The 23,093-nt window shown below is 40.0% G+C and overlaps 1 protein-coding gene across 1 annotated transcript in view; it reads left to right on the top strand.

Moving 5' to 3' along the window:
• ntm (neurotrimin) overlaps nucleotides 1–23,093 on the top strand; it is a 423,702-nt gene that overhangs the window by 375,547 nt on the left and 25,062 nt on the right. The window contains 1 exon segment of the mRNA XM_072659079.1: nucleotides 19,263–19,388. Within this exon segment, the coding sequence (XP_072515180.1) occupies nucleotides 19,263–19,388 (126 nt within the window).

The raw sequence follows: 23,093 nt of genomic DNA, 5'->3' as shown, positions 1-23,093 counted from the left end.
AAAATTCAAGCTGGTTATGTATGGTAACCTGTTTTGTTAATGTCCTTCATGGCCTTGTGAGGAACACTGCAGTAAATTGCTCCAGAGTATTTTAAGGTTCTTTGAGTAATCTTGTAGAAGAACCACTTTCCGTTCCTTAAAGAACCATTTACTTTAATTTATTTAGTTTAATTAGTTTGTGTTGCTCGCTAAGACTCCAGAGTTGCATGTGCTGTGTCCCAATTCAGGGGCTGCATCCTCCAAAGGCTGTGGAATAGGCGAAGGCTGCGTAGACTGTGATGACCAAACTGGAACAAGACAGTCTGTTTTACAGCATCGCTGTTCCTGTCCCTCCCGTTACGTCACGAAATGCTCTTCCTGTTACCTGCAGATAGTACGCAATGAATCTTGGGATATGTTGCCTGGCAAAGGATCCACCCGTTACCATGGTAAAGAAGGAAGCATCTGTCGGCCGGTGCAAAGGAGCTTTCGAAATGGGACAGCCTAGTCGCACGGCTGTGACGCAGTCGGTATTCGAATGCAGCCTCTGGAGGATGCAGCCTCTGAATCGGGACACAGCTATAGATAACTGTAGAAGATATTGTAACCATAGCAATATATTTAGCATCATATCAACACATACTGTATCTCTATTGTTCACAAACAAATGGAGCTCCACTTCTGATACTGACTGATGTTTAAAAAAAAAAAAAAAGAAGAGGATCTCATAATCGGATTGTTAAATTAATCCCACAAGAACTTCACATCTGAACATTATTTTATTTTATTAATATTATGGCTCATTTTTACAACAAGTCCTTATTAGAGACACTAGGTTTTAGTTTCCGTGGACTACTGGACTACCTTGTGCCTTTAATGGGGAATCCTCATTCAGCATGCTGTGTAGTCCAGAGCTAGACTTTACCCCTGTCTGAGAAACCAACCCTTTAGTGTTCACACTGCCAGCATTAATGCTATAAAAGACAGTATGCTTCCAGGCTTAAATGATACGTTAGGAGAAAGGAGGAACCATTCAATTGCCATTTGTGCTGCACACATAGGGATTTGTCATCCACATTTAACCCATCTGTGCTGTGAACACACACATACACATACTAGTGAGCGCACACACACACACACTAAGGAACAGTGAGCAAATGTGCCAGGAGCAGGTAGCAGAGCCCGGGGAGCAGTTGGGTGTTAGGCGCCTTGCTCAAGGGCACTTCAGTTTCGTCCTGTCGGTTCAGGGGCTCAAACTAGCGGCCTAAAAGTTGCAAGGCCGCTTCACTGACCTTCAGGCCATAGCTGCCCCATTATGCTAGCAAACTATTCTCTGTAGGATGAAAAGCTGGAATAATTTTTAGCATTAAACACATATAAATGTATGTATGGGTGAATGATGAATTAGGGCCAAGATAGGGATGGAAAACCTTTTAGTGATGTAGCTTAGGATGGTCTTTGCCAGAGGCAGATCATGGCCCTATAAGGCCTCTGGAGTCCCACCCCTACTCCAGACATTCCCGCTCCATCCCAAGTCTTAACCTATTATAGCATGACTGTTCTCTGTGAGCCAGAGAAATCCATGGGTGTTTAATGGGATGCTATGTGGCAGGAGTACAGACACCAAAATGTGGTATTAACTGGAAATGGCCCGAAGCTATAAACAAAGTTTGCTGCTTCTAGTTTGTAGGAAAGAACTCAAGAAGGTCAGCTGTAACCACATTTTAGCTTTATTCCCTCTCTGACCTTTTCACTGTTGTTGTCATATTAAAAGCCATTATAGTGCGGATTTACACAGCAACAGTAGACGAGGCAGGGGAGCACTTGGAACACTGTGAATTCCTGTTGAGATGAGGTAGGAAGGCGCCTGCATTAAAAAGGGACATAACGCTGCCCCAGAAAGTAGAATTCTCATCTGGTATATGGTTCAGAACAGACTCTAGAGACTTTTTCTGGAGGGACGGTATGAGTGTGTAAAATTGTACTTTGGCCCAGGCAAAGACAAAAGAGGTAGAATAAAGTAGGGCTGCAGTAATTTGCTAATATGTTGATGTAATATATATATATATATATATATATATTACACAGATATATTACATATATTTGTGTGTGTGTATATATGGACATGCCCTTGCATGTTTAAGGTGGTAGTGACTTCAGGCTTCTGCAGCTGTCGTTGCATGAGAATGATAAGGCTATAAATACCTGCAGTGTGTGTGACTGGATTATACATTGAGAAGAGGTGCTACTGACTGTGCAGTGAATGTATATGTATGACAAAAAGGAGTTATTGCATTTGGGCATGCCAAAGGCCATAGTGTGAAGAAAGTAGGTCAATTTGCAGGTGTGTCTAAGCATACAGTGATGCAGGTCTACCAGCAGTGCCACAAATCCCAGTCTACCAGATATTCTTAAGCAGAAGTGAGTAAAGGCCTCTTGCTCGTAATGGTACGCTCTACTAAATTAGCTGTAGTTAGTACAGATGTTCCAATACAGATATTATCTTTTCCATCGCTGATACCAATATTTAAATCTTAATTATTTGCCAATACCAGTATTTCTTCTTTAAAAACTTAAGCCTAAAATGAGCATCTAAAAGTAGGCTGTCAGACCAAAACTGCTCAAACACTCAACTGTCCGGCAAGACAAAATACACAGCTAACAATATCACATCACACAATATGAAAATGTGCTATTTTCAGGCCATCAGTGTCTGCTTTTTTCTGTTGTCCTCTGCTTAATACTGATAGCAGTCAGTAACAATATGTAATCCACACTAGACAGTGACACTAGCCGAAAAGTGACCTTAATTTTCTTTACATTAGCCACCTACTGGCAGATACAATATATAGACAAAAGTATTTGGACACCTGTTCATTCATTGTTTCTATTAGATTTTATCCTGCTTTTGTTGGGGTAACTGTCTCCACTGTCCATATACTTTGTGAATCAGAGATTTTGCATGAAAGGAACGGTGTGTAGGTGGCATGGTGGTACAGCAGAGCTCCAAAGCACTGGGGTTGTGGGTTTGATCCTCGCACTGATCCCTGTGTGTAAGGAGTTTGGCGTGTTCTTCTTGGGTCCAGGTGCTCCAGTTTCCTCCCACCTCCCAAGAGCACATGTGGTTGAATTGCCATGCGACATTGCCTTGAGGTATGACTGTGTGAGCGAATAGGTGTGAGTGGTACCCCTTTATGGACTGGCGCCCTGTCCAGGGGGGTGTTTTTGCCTTGTGCCCAATGATTCTGGGTACGCTTCAGACCCACAGCGAACCTGGTCAGGAAAAAGAGGATAAGTGAATGAATGATATGCCAGTTATGCAAATTCTTATTTGTTTGTATACACCCATCAGCCATAACATTAGATATAGGGTTCCAGTGTGACCTGTTAAGGGGTGGATAGATTAGGCAGCAAGTGAACAATCAGTTACTGAAGTTGGAAAAAAGGGCAAGCGTGAAAATATAAGCCACTTTGACAAGGATTAAACCCCTTGTGATGGCTAGATGACTGGGTCAGAACATCTCTAAAACATCAGGGACATCTTGTTCTCAGTGTGTTCTCAGTATGCAGCGGTCAGTACCCAACAGAGTGGTCCAAGAAAGGACAGCCGGTGAACCGGCTACAGGATCATGGGCGCCCAAGGCTCACTGAAGTGATCCATGGAGGTCCCATCTCACAACTTACAGAACTTATAGATATGATCTGCTGTCTTGGTGTCAGATATCACAGAGCACCTTCAGAGATCTTGCAGAGTTCATGCCTCGGTGAGCCAGAGAAAGGGGGATCTACACAATATTAGGCAAGTAGTTTTAATGTTGTGGCTGATAAAGTCAAAGTCAGGCTCTGTGGCAACTATGACAGTACCATCTTAGCCTGGTCGATTAGAGTGTATTTAGGCAATGATTACACACTTTTTTCATGTAGTTACTTTATAATTAGCTGGTTCCACGTTTACAGGGTTAACATCCAGCATTAGCATTAGAAATCCTAAAAAGAATACGGGCAGCTCTACTAAAACTGCTTTTTGCTTTCTGAAATAACAGTTCGTCAAACTCACACTTGAACAGAGTAATGCACTCAGAATGAATAACTACCATATGCTCTGTTTGTTTTTAAATATCATTCCCTAAAAGCCTTGGATCAGTTATTCACAACCATTTCCTCAGGGCTTGTTATGGAGCCCATCTGTTTTTGTCTTTAACTTGTGAGTGTAAGTCACCTAGAGGGCAGGATTAGAGTCCGAACTGTGGCAAGGGAAGCCTTTATCCTCCCTCACTAGGAATCATGGGACATCTGCCACAACACCTCCACCCCCACCCCCGCTCTATTCACTGAGCTGTGCAGTTGTTGCAGGATGTTGCTGGTGATGTCTTTTTTTCTCTCTTTTCCTTTCGGAGGAAAAGCACTGAAAAGAGGGAATGTTTTGTGACAGAATGCAGATGAAGTAAATACTCATGGCCTGATTAAAGCCTGTGTATGGTAATCAACTCGTGAAAGAGGTCATCATTTGCATGTCAAATCATCTGACATTTCCACTGGATGAAAACAATATTGCTGCAGCTGCATCAAATATTACAGACTTGTGTGTGTGTGTGTGTGTGTGTGTGTGTGTGTGTGTGTGTGTGTGTGTATGTGTGTGTGTTTGCAATGTGGGTATGTAATTGGGTTATGCAGCTCAGCACCACTGAAACTGGAAATGTGTTAATGCTAGGCAATGAAATGCATAAAAACGGAACTAGATGCCTCAAATAAAGCCACTTCTGTATTATTTCCCGTTTTTTAAGTGAAGCTAATTATTAGCAAGTGTAATGAGCAGCCAAGTTATGAAAACAAATCAATTATTGGTGAATGGTTAAGCCTGAAGAGCCATGCTTTGCTGCTTGCCCTCTGAAAATCATTCATGCTAACAGCATGTTGTCCTCCTCTAGTTTAATTCCCAGGTGATAAATATTAGATGATAAATCCTGCAAACTCATCCCTTAAGTTAGCACAGCGTGACTGTACTAAGGGTAATAAACACAAGGGTATTTCATTGAAAAATGGCTTGAAATTGCTGTAATATGGCCTACATTTAACTGAGTGGGAGGAACAGTACTAGGCTGAAGCCACAGATCAGTTATGATTTGTTGTTAGCTCATTTGTTAGTCATGCAGTTATTAGTTTCACAGTTTATGAGCAGAGAAGACCAGCAGCTGCCACTATGACCCAAGGATCGCTGGTTTGAATAACAGGTCATGTTGTCAGCAGCCGGAATCAGAGAGAGCACAATTCACCTTGCACTCTCTCTCTGGGTAGGTAAATAACACTCTCCCCACATCACTTCAGTGTGGTGCTGGCCGACATGGACGTCTGTTAGCCAATGTGAGTTGGGTACCCGTTGCCTTCTTCCGAGCGTGTGGTTGACCATTGACGTTTCATTATTGCATGGGTTACATGAGGTTGGGTTAATTGGGTAAATTGAGGTTGAAATAAAAAGTAGCATTAAAAAAGAGGCTTAATGCTTTAATGACTCATGACGGTTAGTTTTTCACTTAAAATTACATTTAATAATATTAATGATAATTGAAATATAAAATTATTATTCTAATTTAAATATTCTAGCACTGAAGGCGGGGGCGGAATTGTTTCTGTTTTATCTCATTTCTATTTTTATAAATGTTAATCTGTCATGGCCTAAGAAAAGTTAGTAGTTACCGACACAATTGCTAATACCGTCAAAAACGCAGGCCGTCAGAACCGGGCAGTAGTATTAGCAAATAACTGATTTATTTGTCGAGCTCATATCTCTCTTCTAACCAGCAAAAAGTTTCCCAGTGGATTCACAAAAATGCTGTATCAGTAGTTTGGAGTTATGTTGCAGTTCTAGTGGTAGGAAATGTTTGAGTGACAGCTCGAAAACCTTGAAGTCACAGCTGTCACAGAGCTCTGCAGAGTCGTGATTCGCTGAGAGCACAAGCTTGTTTTTTAGAGCGGTCTTCCCTGCTGTTGCTAGTTTGGTTTCTCCTGTCCTGGAGTCCAGAAGATACAATCGAGAATCGAGACTAATGGCCTCCAGAGCATATAGTTGCTGGGTCCTTGTAGCCTAATTGGAAAAAAGTGCAGTTGTGTGGAACAAGGTTATTAGTTACCGCTGCTGTTTGCTAAGGTGTGAGGTAATTGTGGTTCAAAGAACCTTAAATAAATCTGTTCATTTAATCAGCAACTTCACTACTCAAACACTAACAAGAAGCTCAGCCAAGGCCAGCGTCCTGGAGGGTAGCAGAACTGCATAGATTGCTTATTTTTTTGCTCTATTTCTCTTGATTCAACAGATGAAGGCTTGATAATTAGCTGGCAGATTTTTATTTAGCGAGGGGTGCTGTGAGGTGATGAGGGATTTGAACAGGGGTGCAATATTTCCACCCCACCCTCCAAAACATAAAGATACCTGCCGAAATCTTTGCTGGAAACATTTGAAATCGATCCCTCGAACCTGGAAATACATTTCTAACAATGGTTAGAAATGGGATTTTATTACACTGGTGAAATACTGTATATTGACAAAAGTATTGGGACAACTGCTCATTTATTGTTATTTCCTAAATTCGGGATCTAAAAAAAGTTTATCCTGCTTTTGTTGGAGTAAACTGTCTCTACTGTCCAGGAAAGACTTTCTTCTAGATTCTGGAGCATTGTTGTGAGGATTTAATTGTTTTCAGTGACAAGAGCGTTAGTGAGATCAGGATGTCACCTCATCCCCAACTCCCCAGCTCATCCCAAAAGTATTGAATGGGGCACTATTATTCATCTGTTCCAAAGCTGAATGATGTGGGACTTTATACCCCTCTACCACATGTCTGGCATTAGGCATGGGGCCAATAGATCCATGTATATCTCCAGAGAGTCCGATTATATTGGCAGTACCTCTCTATTGGGACTTGACAAGCTGTTTGTGTACGCATTAGCACATCTGTGTCATGGGTGCAACGTAAAGCAGCTGAATGCATTCATTAGGAGGGGTGTCCACAATTAGGCTCTGTGTCACTTTTGCTTCTATAGGACTAGGAACTAGCCTTTTGCTCTGCAGGCACTTTTACTGTGTGCTGGTATTCTCAAAGTACTCCTGAGTGACAGGACCTGATCCTCTAAATTCATGAAGATCGTGGTCAATAAACTAAAAAAAAAAAAAAAGAAGATCTGGTCCTTACCCCTGAAGTGATTTGTGAATCCATAAATTTGCCGCATTTTGCCAACTTCAGAGGTCACACTTTTACGAGGGAGAAGTAGGGTTAATTCTTTAATAACACACTGTGCTGTCAGACACCAGTGCCTTGACTCTGACAGGCAGGAGCTACTTTTGTATAATGTATATCTTTAAACCTTTAGTCCACAAGCCTCAAACTGTATGTTAAAAATGCAGTCAAGAAAATTGTGTACCCTTCCAATGTTGCCTTGATCCTCACAACCCTAAAGGCTCTATGCTGTACATTAGGGACGTAACCATATAGTACATATTTCAGAAGAAACAGGTAATACAGCCACGAGTCAAATATAATGAAGGTGTGGTAAGAAACAGCTTGCGGCCTACTTGTGTTTTTAAACCCAATCTCCAAACTCACTCTGCTTGCTTGTTAAACTGCATTCGCTCATGTGTGTCAGCAGCTCTGTCCAAATAGTCTGTCTGTCTATGTTGCTTGATTCTACTTGATCTGTTGCTCATGGCCCAAGTAAATCTAATGGCAGTGCTGACTAGCTTATGGATCGAAATGGTTACCAGGCCACAATCTCCAATAAGGCAGAAAGTTTGAGCCGTTTTCTGAGTTTTTTATGTAACTAGGAAATGGTAGTAAACAGTAAAGGTCGAGAGGTCAAATTGAAGTCTGGAAGAGCAAATAAAAAACTGAGAGAACTGCTCGAAAACCTCTGTTAAGCCTTATTTGGACGCGATTAGTTTTACATGGGGAAGTGGAGTAATATAGTTTTACCACATTGCATTAATGACAGAGATGGGAGTGGCTACTTGATTTACTAGCTGCCATCACCTTCAAAAATGCATGATGATAACCATATAATCTTATAATGTACTTATAGTAATAATGAAACTTTTAGTTTTAAAATTAGCAGCTGGATGTTCATAACACGTATGTAGACTATAGGCTACGCTACCCAATTACTCACCCAAAGCTGGCAGAAGCAGAGCACCTCGTCTTTTTTGAGTGTCATACGTTTACACCTATACATTTAACACCTGAGGTTTGCCAGACATGAATGATCCCAAGTTATTTGTACCCTGCACAATGAAACTTCTTTTCCACAGGACATAACAGAAGATTTACCCAATCACACGGAACTACTACAACCTGAAGTTGTTATAATGGTAAAAGCCGATGGAATTTTACCTGGTAATAATGACTGACATGACATGACGCGTTCGGACGAGACTTGGGTAATAAATTACATTTCTCCACCCACATGTAAACCTTATCCTGTCCGAATAGAACTTTAGACTGGAAAAGACCTTTAGGAAGATTTAGCAGGCTCTGGGGTGGGGGTGCACTATTCTACTGTGCAGCGACAAATGTGACCTTCCTAGTCATCGAAATTAAACCTCTCCTGTGTCCACACCACAAAATTCTGCATCAAAGGTTTTCAAAGGAACATCCATGCAAGCCTGGTGCATCTTAGAAACAAGTCCTGTGTGCTGATGGAGTTAAAATAGCGTTGTTGTTTTTTTGGCTGCTAAGAGCAAACATACAGAATTTCACGAACATCTCTTCAGTTGTTAAAAACGGTTGTGGATCGATCATGTTCTGGGCTTGTGTTGCAGCCAATGGCACAGGGAATATTTCACTGGTAGAGGAAGGAGCAACTTCAATAAAATACCAGCAAATACTGGAAGCAAACATCACACCATCTGTAAAAGGCTGAAGATAATTAGAGGAAGGCTTCTGCAGCAGGATGATGAACCTAAACACACCTCAGAATCCACAATGGACTACCTTAAGATGTGCAAGCTGAAAATTTTGCCATGACCCTCCCATTCTCCTGACCTAAACATCTATGAAGATCTGTAGGTAGATCTCAAAAGAGCACCGTATGCAAGACCAAGCCAAAGAATCTCACAGAACTGAGGCCTTCTGCAAGAATAAAAAAGACTCTTAGCTGGTTTCAAAAAGTGTTTACGAGCTGTGATACTTGCCATAAGGGGTGTTACTAAGTACTGACTTTTACAACAGAGTGCCTAGTCTTTTGCTTCAGGCCATGTTCCGTATTTTGAAGCTGTAAAAGATGGCAATAAACAAGTAATGCTTCATAAATATTGAAGATACATGTTTTCTTTAACTTTAGGCCTTTGGAAATCAGGCCTTCAACGCTTAGCTGTTCACAGTGACAAACATTTTGACCGTGGGTGGTCAAACTTTTGCATGCCGCTGAATATTAATACACTCGTAAACCGTGCACCCTGACTGAAACTGCTGAAGAAACTGAGTAAAGTAGCAGCAGGTAGCGTCAGTCTCCTTACCTACACTTTTTAGTTCAGAACGTTTCGGTTTAAACAGCCAACCCAAAATAATCCTCTCTCATGAGAGCATAGTGGCAAGAATACAGATCATGGAAATAATTCATAAATCAGCAACCTAGTTACATTTATGTGACCTCAAATATAATATATGAACAATCTACAGGTGCTATGGGGCGTGCTGAAGGATGTTCAGGAGGTGCTTCAGTCCTCTAGTATCGTACATATTAGCCAGGTAGCACAGTAAGATGTGTTAAAGCTTGGAGATACTGTAAGAGACTAAAACGGCCTGTCAGATGGTGTGTTTAATTAGCTGCTTTATCAAAACCGCAACTGCTGGTTCTCTATGCTGTATTAGAGCACTACTGTTGTATTCTTACTTATATTGCTATATACAGTAGCACTGCTTACATTAGAAACACTGGTAAATCCACAGGGAATATTTCACTGGTAGAGGAAAGAACAGCTTCAATGAAATACCAGCAAATTCTGAAAGCAAACATCACACATCTGTAAAAAAGCTGACGATAATTAAAAGGAAGGCTTGTACAGCAGGATGACGAACCTAAATGCATCTCAAAATCCACAATGGACTACCTTAAGATGTGCAAGCTGTAGGTTTTGCCATGGCGCTCCCATTATTCTGACCTAAATATCTATATAAATCTGTAGATAGATCTCAAAAGTAGTGCATGCAAGACCAAGCCGAAGAATCTCCCATAACTGAAACCTTCTGCAAGGAAGCACTGTGGACAGACTACTAGCATTGTAATTAAATTGCCACATATGGTAGCACTGCTTACATTAAAAACACTGGTGAATTCATGATCTACACATTATGTCCACAAAGGGTTATGTAGGGAGACTATAGAGGGCTGTATATGTGAGAGAAGGAAGTGTGAAGACATACGTGTAGTAAGTTAGAGAAGGTCTCTACTGGAACATGTCATGATTATAGCCATATATAAAGTGTAAGGTGGGAGTGTGTTGTAGAAGGTTGGCTATCTTCCCTGTGAAGGAATCATAATTTAAGACTTGTTCCAGTTTAACATCAGTGAGTTTGTTTCACGAAGCGCAGATTTAGATCAATTTGTGTCGTGTTACAATTTCACCAGCTATATATAGGTTAGCAGCAATGGAAAACAGGCTATCTTTGATATTAAAAGTGTGCTACCTTTTTTAAAGATTCCATTTAAACATGTCTCTTTCTCCTTTACACACGCTTTTTATGTCAGCTCTTGGAGGCAATCTAATTATTATGAAAGAAAGAGAGAGAGAGAGTGCACTTCAGCTTAACTTTAAAATCAAGGAGGGAAAAAAAGTGTGAAGTCAATTTTCTGAGCAGGGTTTGGTGTGCCAGCGTCCAACGAAATAGTCTATCAAATAAATAAATCAGTGTGTAAATGCAAAATTGGCCTGAGGCACTGCATAGTTGGTGACCTCTAAAGTAGACTCTGGAGCTATACTACAGAACTACATTGAATGTGTTTTTTATTATTAATTAGTAGTACAGTTTCTTTTTTTCTGGCATATCATAATTTCCTCTTTTTGCTGAATATTTCACAGTTTCTGCAGTTTAGACATATGTATACTGTACAGAATTCACATTTTTTGTAAGATCATTACATACTTTTTTCCACTGTCAAATCGTGGCCTCAGGAAATAGAATGGTTTTACGGTACTACAGTATACGGTATTTTACAATTCTTCTTAATTCTTCCTAATATTCTTCTTCTTGTTATTGTTATTGTTTATTTTTAGGTTGAACAAAATAGTAAAATATCTCCCTTTTGAAAATAAATAAAAAAGCTGCACGAAAGGTGAACTGCCTTATCCAGCTATTGATTATGTTAATTGTGGATTAATCTGCTGATTATTTTCTTATTATTAATTGTTTGTTTTATATAACTCTGAAAACAGTAAGAAATTGGTGATATTCATTTTGAATTAGGTTGCTTTTTTTTTTTTTTTTTTTTTTTTTCTTTCCCCCTGCTTTTGCATGTTGCATTTTCTAGGCCACCGTACAAATGCTGCCTCTGGTAGGCTCTTAAGTAGCCTTTTTTTGTCTAGCTTCAGCTTTTAGCCTTTTCAGCCTTACTTCCATATTCTCCCAAAGTAGTCATGTGTTTATCCTCATCAGGATTTTCTTAGTGGGCTGAATGTGTGTAGATTTTGGGGGAATAAGTCACAAATGTTATGTATAACAATTTTAACCTTTACGTACCTGGGTTTTGCAGTGTTTGGGGTTCAGGGTATCACACTTCTATGTATTGAACTTACATTACTTAACTATGCAAAGATAAATGTTTTTCTATTCTAGGGCCCCTTTAACTTTATTAACACTAGTATCTGTTTGCCCTATAAACCCTGTATCTGGGGGTGTGAAGACTTTCACATGATAAGCAGCAGCCTTAGTAAAAGAGAATGTTCAGTTCTGATGCATTGAAAGTGAAAGTGCATGTTGGACCTGTTGGATGTTGGAGACATTTTCTGTATATGGTGTATTTAGGTGTTCCATGTGCATGGCTAAGGTGTTATCCACTATCCTACTCATCTGCTTCTGTCAAAACCTGTGCTGACTGGAAAAAAGAAGAACAAACTTAAGTAAACGATGGAGTTTGATTGTTTTTGTTACATTTTTGTATACCCGTATACTAGGGCCTCTATAATATTATATAATTTTTCAAATAATATATCAGAATACTGCGTTGTGGTGTTGTTTTTTGTTATTTTATTCTCATGCAGCTTTTATCCACTGAGGCTATATTGTTGTAGTGGTTATTCTCTTCCTCTTTTTTGTCCATGGCCATATGCTGCACCAAAGGCCCCAACTTAATAACATAGTAAAACCAGGGATCATTCATAAGGCTGTGTTTTTTTATTAGGGAAAATCTGTGCTCACAAGCCGAAGAATTCTTGCTATCGCCCGGCTACAAAAAGCAGAACTGAAATGGTATGAGAAATGATTCCAATTCAGTAGCACCTCTCATTGGCTATCATCTTACACTCTTTTTGAAGAGGAAAAATTCGTCATCAGAAGTGAAGGGATGGTACTACTCTGTTAAAACCCAATTTAACATGGTTTACCCCACACGGAGGTAAACACGCGCGCGCACACACACACACACCTTGCCACATCTCTCTATTGACTGTGTGACAGACTGTGCAATAAAAGACAGAGTCGCTCACAATAAGCACTTTATTGGCTTTGGAAATGGTTTCAGCTTGTATTCCGGCTAGCCGTGTCTGAAAAATGCCTCGCAAAGATACGAGGAGATTGCTTTGCCACAAAACTCATATAAAGGTTGTGGTGGAATCGCTTCCCTGTAACTTGCCATACTCTGGGGCCAAAGGTGCAGTTCTGCCCAGTCCACCCATCATTAGCGGTCATGCTGTAGATCCTATAAGTAGGCTTTACATTTTTGTAGATTGATGTGGTCATTTACTATACAATTATGGTACAGTCTTCGTAAGCACTGTCGCAGGTACAGCACCAGTCAAAACTATAGACCTGGTTGAATGTGTGCTGATCATCATCATTTTAAAAACATTTATTATGTTAATGTACATTAATATATCAACATTTACTTATTAATAGCCTATGTGATCAAATAATCACCTTGCTGTTCAACCTGCAATCTGGGCCCAGCTGATATCCTACCTACAGGCATTTGGATTAGATGGTTTTAAGATTTTAAGACATTCAACCAGATGTCCAAACCTTTGATTTGTAGATGTCTTGTAGGTGCTCACCTGATATTCAGCTAGTACAAAACTAAATGTCTCTTAAATAAGTAAAACACTAAATAATAAATAAAACACTTTACTCTTCCACAACACTCATCTAACTTTTATGTATACTTTTATATCTTTTATTTTAAGATATAAAACCTTTGTTAAAGTTGCAGTTCTATACAATTAACAGCACTCTATTCTAAGTGTCAATGGTTACTAAAACATAGATAAATAAATACAATTAAAAAGCAAGCATAAATCAACATTTTGTTTTTTTTTATTGTGAGATAACAGTGATGATACATATTTTTGTGGTAAGCACTCTTACATATGACATTTTCTGTACATATTACAGCACAATTGCTGTTTATTTAAAGAATGTCTATAAAAAAATAATAATGAATTAAAAAACATAAATTATTCTAGAATGTACAGTATGTTCAATTAAGTAAATTAGCAGTAATTGTGCATTAAAAATGTGTAACCAGGCAGAACAAGTCTAATTGTCAAGATGATCTTAACACTTTACTATTCCACATACATTATTCAGGCCTGGAAAGCATTGCTTTCTTCAAGTGCTTTGAAGCCAAAAGAAATAAAAAATGCAGTTACGAAAGCCTCTGAGAGATTACTGCGATTTCGAAGGTGTTATTTATTTTCATGGACTTAAAGAGCCATCTTAGACCCTGTTGTCCCAAAACGCACTGAATACATTTTTCAATTTAGGATTATGAGCTGAAAGAGAGGAAAGTTTAGATTTAGTTTAGATTTAATGGCTATCCCAGCGCTGAATGAGTAAGTGCATGGACTACAGCCGCAAACAAAACAGTAGCAAAATGCTCCTGTAACGCTCTCTCACCCCAAACCACTTGCTCTGTCACTTGGGGAAGTGGAATTAAGCTGACATTAGATGAATTATTTATAGTTGTCTGTCTCCGGAGGATGCTGAAACAGGATAAAACAGTAGTAGTACCCTGTGCTGATACCCTCTCGCAGAGATGGCAACCTTTGTTAAGAGTTTTTAGCTTTGAAATGTAAATCTTCCCCCATGCATATGTCATAATAACATTTATATTCAATTCCAGCAAATAGTGTGACATTTTTGATAATCTGTGTTTTCATCTCTTCTCAACAGGGTCTTCTCCGTATCACATGTACTCAGTGAGTCACTGTAATTTATATTAATGGAGAAAAGCAACTTCTGCGCTTACAAGGATGCGCCTGGTATTTTAACTTTTTCACCTCCAAAGGAAACATGCCGATAATAAATATTCACAGCCTAAAGCATTCCAAGAATTAATATTCAACAAAAGTCAGCCCATTTCAACTCTCGCACTTCACATTTTCATTTCCAGTGTGGGAATTGGTTAATGGCCTCCAAAGGATCTTCAGTCCTCTGTCCAGTACACTTGCCAGCCATCAGTGGGGTATAAAAGCGGAGTTCTCTCTAAAGGCCGCAGACTAAAGTGGGTTGCCCTTTAACACTTGCTGAATGGCTGCATAATATGTGCCATAGTTTCATAAAGAGGGAGGCATCAGGTGATGAAGCAGTGGCCTCTCCACCCAGAAGAACACAGTCATTCATCTGCCAGAGGCAACAACAAACTTTTATTAAAAAAAAGAAATGAAACCTTTGTTAAGAATTGTTATGTAAGATAAGTAGCACTGATGAGAAAAGAAGGGAAGAGGACAGTGTGAGCCAGCAACTGCAGGTTTTTTGTTATGTGTAGTAATTGTGGTAATACCCATGGGTGAGTAACATGTTGCTGATTTTGCAAGGGAATAAGGGTTAACAAATCTTATATGGGAAGCACACTTGAATATGGCATTTTTATATTCATATTGTAAAGCAAAATAAAAAATTAAAAAAACTTGTATGCCAGAATCTTTGCACATGCCACATAGTTGGTTTCCAGTATGATTACTGAAGTGAATTGGCAGTAATTGGGCATTAAAATATGCAAAACTTCTATAAGGGATTTGTGCTTCACACTTCATCAACATCACGCGTCATTTTATCTTTGGCACCAAGCTTTTGTAACTTTTGTAAATTTGCAACTTATTTGATTCTTTTCATCATGAAATTTTGGCACAATGTAAAGAATAGAGATTGGAGGTTGTCACGGCATGTGGAGCTTGGAGGCGGAGGTAAATGCAGAAACACGAAACCAAACAAAGCAAAACAGGATCCAAAGAAACACAAACTAGAGAACAAAAGAAACACTGGGAGACTAACAAGAAGAGACAGCCCAAACAGGCCAAGCTAACATACCATGACCTGCATGAAACATACAACAGACCTGACAAACAAACGCTGGAGCAAAGGGACTACCTATACAAAGACCAGTTAGCAACACCTGAGACTAACAAGAGGGCAGTACTACAGATGAGGCACAGGTGGGAACACTAATGACAAGGCAGGGCTAGGGCGGAGACTAGAAACAAACATAAACAGAGCCATGTGCTGATGTGCACATGTCAGGGCAAAACAGAGACACAGATCAGGGAGGGAAAACACAAGGGCAAGACAAAGACACCTGTTCCAGAGGTTTTGTGTGAAAGTGATAATCATGTTAATGTGCGGTATGTAGTGCACTGATATGCTAAAATGTATGTCTGCCATACTGTATTTTTTTTTTTACAAATTCTACAATTAAACAGCCATATTCAGGTGTACTTCCCATATTAGATTTGTTAACAAATATTCACTCACAAAATCAGCAACCTGTTACTTGCCCACTAATACCATACATCACAAAAAAGCCCAGTTTATGGTGTCCTGTCTTCTTCGGGTAAAAAAAAAAAAAAAAAAAATGTAACTCTTAACAAGGATGAACATTAAGTAAGATACGCAGTACAAAAGTGACAACTGAAAGGTGTGGTTCCAAAATGCACAAACCAGTTATTAATATTTAGCTGGTGAAATAAGATTTATACACACAAGAAAGTTCAATGCTGTGCAGTAATTTATTTACCATTACTTTTCTTTTTTTTGTGATTAAACACTGATTTTATTTGCCAAATAAAATTGTTGTAGCATTACAATTTAAATACAGGCATGAATAAGTGTAAATATAAAGACAAAAATAACCAAAAGCAGTACATTTGTTTGGTTTTAGATTTATGATATGATAAATTTTCAGTTGTGATTTAGGCCACTGTAGTACTGATATGTGGAATTGAAATTCGATATGCTGCTCAGTAAGCGCGAACTGTTCAGCGTTAACTGTTCAGCATGAACTGTTCAGTGTGAGCTGTTCAGATGAGTGTTGGATATAGGTCACATTAAAAACATCGGATTTAGTGAGATTAGGGACACTTTACCTTCTGTGTGAACGTAGCAGGAGATACAGTTGCAAATTGCAACATTTTGGGTCTTAAATTCCAAAGTCTAAATGACTCATAGAGAAGTAGTTTGATGCAACAGTTTCTCACATTTCACAAAATATAATACAAACAATACTATGACATGACAGTATATTGTTTATTATTTTATCACTAATCCGTACCTTTCTCACTGAAGGTCTAAATGCACATAAACCAATCACAGCACGATGCTGTAAGTGCATGATATGTGAACTAGGCCATCCTTTCCTGTGCTGAAAAGAGAATGGACACACGCTTTGTATTATTATTCCCCGGCGGGGGTCTAAATAAAGTATGTGAAGCATCTGTATTTTTTCGCTGAGCTGTCCACTTCATAGTGCTCTGTAAGACCCTTCACAAATGCCTGCATTGTACCTTACACAGCAGTCTCTTTCAAAGCGTGTTCAAAGTGCAAAGGCAATCAATAAATCAGGCAGCTGAAATGTGTCTCGTTTGCATTTCACTGATGCTGAATAAAAAGCTATTATACAATGGGGATTTTTTGGGGGTAACGTTCTGTATTTGAGATTTTGTTTTGGACTTTCAATAGCAAAGGTCCTTGAAAGCTCACTTCACAGCTGCTGTGTAAACCACCTCAATAGGCAGCAGTCTCCCATGATTCTGAATGGGCCTTGCCGCCACTGCTGCAGCCAGTGATCTCTGGCCTTTCAGTAGAGGCCGAATCTTTCAGTCAATGCCATTTTCCTCCGCTGACCATTAGAACCCACGTGTTGGCTCAAGCTTCAGTATTTCCATTTCAGCCAAGTTTTTACTAACCGTTCCATATAGCTAATTTTTATTGACATGCTGAACACCCGCCAAGGGCGCAGCCTGTCTCGGCGTTAGTGGAAACGTACCCTATGTATTTTGGGTACAACTGGGAGGGAGAAAATTATAATATTTTAGAAAAAAAGAAAAGTATAGTCATACTTAATTCATAATTGGCAGCTTGAGGCAGAATAGAGTGGCGGGCTAGAAGAGTCTTGCATCATCTCAGAGCGTCGCTTGCAGGCCTGCCTGTACTTTTTTTCATTATTTGCTCCTCCTTTTTAGGTCAAGGGCGTAAGTGGCTGTATTAGGGAACACGTGCTTGCTGCCATGTCTCCAGATTCTGTTTTGGTTTCCAGTTTGTCCGGGTTGTTCACCCAAGCATTTCTGAAGCAAGCTCTGGGCAAAGCAAAGAGGGAGGGCCTTGGTTTCAGTGGAAGTTTAGAACAGTGTGTGAGGTGCTGACATGCTGGTGTGTATTTCATGTCAGACATTTGATTTTTACTTCGGTGTTCTGCAGGCATTTCACTTCTGCCTGAATTGTTAGATGAAGTGCCTTCTTGCTGACAAATGTCAGATTCCTGACTCTGCAGAAAGGACCACTGAAAGCTTACACTGTTTTAACAGCAGCTCTTTGTACTGGAGCGAAGTAAGTCATCATTGATGTTTGTGGTCTGCTCTTGGAGACATCTTTTAAAGGATCGAGATTCAACGAACACAACAAACTTGTTTTTTCTCTTTGGATCTTGGGATCTTCATCCCCAGCCACCGACACAAAGCAAACCTCTTTTTTAGAGGCTCATCTTCTAATCATTGTACCAAGTACTCTACAAATTCTTCTTGGTATAGCAGTAGCTTTTGGCTAGAATGGGCATCAAACTCTTGTGTCTGAGGGGTGTGATGGTGTTAGCATTTTACCTTGACATGGTGCTGCCCACTACAATATTTAGATGCTTGTTAGTTAAATCATAAACCTAGAATCACTTTTGTAAATTTGTAACTTAGGCTCGTAGCGATTAGCTGCTGTGAGAATAGCTTATAGTCTGATAGTTCTTTGCAATGAGCTCCCATTAGTTTATCAGCTAGCCTGTGTTAGCTATAGTCATTAGTTACAGCTGAACAGCATTACACATATTTCTATGAAGCTTTTGCTATACAGATTTATCTACGCAATGTGTATTATACAGATTTACAGTGTGTCCAAACCTCTCTAAAGTAACAGCACTAATTCTGCTTCCAACTTCATCCTATTTGCATGTAAGAATTCTCTCCATTTTGGAAAAACACTTCCAAAGTTAACACTTACTGGATTCCTTCATGGAGATAAGGGGGAGTAATTGACATTGTGGAGATGAGGTGGAGTAATGAGGTGTTGAGGAGAGTGGAGTATTTAAGGTAGGGCTGGGCGATATGGTAAAACTGTTATATATTGATATGTGATATTTAAAGGCATTTTCACGTTACACACATCAGTAGTGACTGATTTTTAAACTACCATCCAAACACGCTCTCATATTTAGTGCAGTGATTTTTATTCAAGATGTGCTGCACATCGTCCAGTTAAACCAGACCAATTACACTGTTTGTAATGAAACATGCAGCTGATCAGTGTAATTTAAGCACTGACAAGATTCTCAATATGCTTAGAAAAGTATGTTGTGTATCACGCCAACAAAATTGATTCATGATATGATAAAATATTGTAATATTGCTCAGCTCTAATTTAAGGTGTGTCTAATAAGGGACTGACTAGAGGTCAGTGTGAACACGGTAAACATGTTCTGGAAAGCAGTTCATCACACTTGAATTACATGGGCTGATGGAGTAGCTAAACAACAGATTATTTCTGATGTTCTTTTTTATTACGTTCCTTGCTTTAAAACAAATGTTTGTTTCCATTCTTTCTCTCCTCCAGTTCCTCCAAAAATTGTCAACTTCTCGAAGGATATGATGGTGAATGAAGGCTCCAACGTCACGCTGATGTGTCTGGCCACCGGTAAACCTGAACCAGCAATCAGCTGGAAAATGCTCTCCCCATCTGGTAAGAGACAATATGTTTCCTTTTCATATCTCATATGACATTCTCTGATATTTTAATGAAAATTATAGTTGGGTTGCACCTGAGGCCCAGGTAATACGCTGGGTCGTAGCCCTGCGTGAACCGAGAATATTGAAAATCTGTTGCGCAAGAAATTGTAAAAATGTGTCCTTATCTCTGAAATGACCTACGACATCTTCATAATTACACCTTATAATGCTTCAACTCGATTGTCTATCAAGCGCAAGGTACATATCTTCATCCCATGTCTCTGTGAATATCTGTGATACTGTAGTACACTGCGAGATTAATGAATATTCTAAATTACATGTCAAACTCAAATCAGGAAACAAATTGGGTTGCTTTGTTCAGTGAGGTGAATTTGGGTGTTCGTGTGTGCCTGTGTAGACAAACCGGGTGGTACGTTTTGCTTATCAGCCTGTACCATAGAGTAATCGGCTCCATTTGAGCCTGCCTGTTCCTCCATTGCCCCTGTGCAGCTTCACTTTATCTGGGGGGAAAAATGCATTTTAATGTGCAGCGATTCATGTGCTTCTATTGTGCAATAGCCTCCATCTCTCTCCCTTTGTGTCAGTACAAGAATCTGGTAATTGAAATGTTAATATGACATGGATGTGACTGCCATTTTTTTGGAAGGGATGTGAAAAAGAGCTTTGATGGGTTCTATTAAAATACAGTACAGGTGTCTGGCAGGTTCCCATACAGCTTCTACTAATAAAGATCAACTGTCACAGTTAAACCTGGGGAAAAATCACATTCATTCTACAGATAGCCATGACTGAATTATATCCTAAATATGTCATAATTTACCATTCATGCAGAAGAATCAGTTTTACATACAGTAATTAAGGGTGTATATATAAGGACTTGATCCTCTTTCATTGTCCTGATAAAACAGGAGGATAAGGTTCAAATTCCTGCAAGTAAAGCATTGATATTTACTTTAATGCTGAGGAGCAATATCTGTGCTTTACCTGCGAGATTACTTGCTTCAAAGTTAATAAAGTTTTACCTTTATCAAGTTTCACAGTTCAGAACTGACAGTCACATCAGTTAGTAAAGTACTGTTTAACTAAAGGTACTGTAGTTAGGGATGTCCTGATGTGATTCACTGAATCGCTGTTGAGGACAGCCCAGAAATATAGGAACTGATTGTGTATTGTGTATTGCATCACTGGTCTAGTTTTGATCCTTTGCTTTTACCGCTGTGCCTTAACACAGCACCCTCTAGTGTCCTCTAGCCACAATTAACTGACACCATTAAAGGCCCTGGGAACCTAAATCTGATCTTTTTACTAATTAGGTTAATCTGGCTCCCCAGCGCCTCCAGTGTAAATGCACTGTATGTTTTAGGAATATCTTCCCTAAATTTAATAAACATCTGCTGTATTTACATTTACATTTATGGCATTTAGCAGACGCTCTTATCCAGAGCGACATACAAGGTTATTCATATCACAGAGGTGGGCCAATGTAGTGTTAGGAGTCTGGCCCAAGGACTCTTATTGGTGTAGCGCAGCATAGTCAACCAGATCGGGAATCGAACCCTAGTCTCCCACATGGTGTGGTAACTCAGTGGCAGGTAGTGGTGTTATCTGTTGCACCACACCAACCAATTCATTAGTATTGCTCTTCTCTCGAGAGGTGAGCATCCTAAAAGTGGTCATGCTAACGTCAGCATAACTCTGACTAATCACAAGGCGTGCTCTACCCTCCATGGGAGTCTTAACAACCTGTAGAGCTAAAGCTCGAACCACGACTGGGGTCCGTTTCATCCGGCTTCTCGTCGCCTCTTTGCCTACCTGCAGAATTGCAGGATATCTGTGGCCCGCTGTCCACGCACTCCCTGCCCTACTGGCATGGGTTTAGCCTCCCCCTGCCAAATGTCACAGTGAAGCAGAGAGGTACAGGAGGGACGATGGGGCACGCGGGACAGCCGCTACCCCAGTCCCGACTCAAGCTTGTATCTGTATATGCGCTGTTAACTTGGTTACAGATATCAAAACCTTAGTAAACTCTAAAGATCTGTGAAATCACAACCTCACTTCAAAGTAAAAAGCTATAAAAAAAAAAAAAACACAACTTCACTGTCTCAAGACTATGTGCTTTGCCATGGTAACCAGTAATAGAGAGCTGTCAGTCACATACAATTATTAGAAGATAAAGCCCACACCTAGACTATTCTAGGTAAGTGTAATAAGTGTAATGGAATTTAGTCTCTGCAGCAGTGAACACACAAACTCACACTAATGAATAGGGGTGGTAAGCACATACATCCTTAGTGGTGGGCAGCCACCTCTGTGCCTAGGGAGTGGTTGGGGGTTAGGTGCGTTGCTCAAGGGACACCTCAGCCGTGGGTGTTGAGGGAGGAGAAAGCCCTGTTCCTTCATTCCTCCTGCCCTCATACTTCCTTCTGATCCAGGGAATTGAACTGCCGACCTTCTGGTCCCAAGGTGCCCCCTATTCACTTCCTGCAGCAGTGAGGTGTATTTTCAGAAGGTAACAGAACAATCTTAAAGCCTGCAGGGACCGGGACCATTTTGCAGCAGAACATGAAAACGTCTTCCAGTATATCTGGTGTTCTGGTGACTGCATTTGGGGAAGCCACTTGTCCTCCAGACATGGGCGTGTAGAATGAGAGTGCGTGGGTGTTGCATGGCCGTTATTTCAGTTTTCTGCTGTCTTTGGCACCCAAAAAAGGGATGCATGAGCTGCGGCTGGTATTGCTTCAACATTTTGTTTGATTTTTTGTCTGTGTTCCTACTCCCTAATTTGTTTACTGTTCATTCCCCTATGCAGGTTAGAACATGTGAGGCCCTCCTATTCTCAGACTCCTGACCTTGGAGGGCTGTGGTGTTAATGAATCTCAAACTTTGATCTCTTGTCTCTTGTCTCTTGCTAAGCAGGCAGTTAGACGGTTGCACCATCCTAGAGCTGTAAGCCATGTGCATTGTTGTGTCCAACAAAGAACAGAAAGGTACATTTAATCTATTTATACCAAGGACGATTTTTCTGGGCAAAAAAAACGAGGTTGAACCTCCGGTGTAATTTTTTCCATCTATGCACTGCAAACAGGGTTAGAAACTCCATAGCTTTCATAAATTCCCACTCTTACTTTCCTCTGCTCCTTGTCCACTTCTGCTCTCTTTAATTTCCCTCCTCCACATGAGTGTCCATTAGCGAAGGGAGCTAATGTTATAGTTCTTGGATTTTTGTGGAATGAAGAAGAGACTAGAATGCGTCTAAACTTATAAAAAATGCCTACACAAAATCACTGTAAAGTACCCACCATCCTTTCCACCTTTCAGCTTTGCTCCACCATAAATTTTCTTTAACCTCTGTATTTTTTTTCTGTATTATGAAAACGAAGCCCTGATTGGTCAGCCTGGTTTTAAAGCATCCGCAAAACGCAGACTCCCATTGAAACATTTTTGTCTGTAAAACTGTGAATAGGCCTTTACTCAGAGTGTTTTATGTGGGGTAATTTCGCAGCTCTAGAGTGGTTCAACAATCTACTTAATATTAAGCGTGAGAAGATCATATGTTCGAATCCCAGCAAGGGCACAGAGCTCCATTATTAAAAGTCTCCCAATCCTGGGACTTCATGTGATACGAGGGTTCTAACCAGCAGATGGGGGAATAAACAGTAAACAACAGAAGGGAAGGAACACAGACTAAACATCTTAC

This window comes from Salminus brasiliensis, chromosome 16 (assembly GCF_030463535.1).
Source record: "Salminus brasiliensis chromosome 16, fSalBra1.hap2, whole genome shotgun sequence".
Classification (NCBI taxonomy): domain Eukaryota; kingdom Metazoa; phylum Chordata; class Actinopteri; order Characiformes; family Bryconidae; genus Salminus; species Salminus brasiliensis.
The sequence above is the reverse complement of the archived record's forward strand: the minus strand, read 5'-3'. Positions and strand labels throughout refer to the sequence as shown.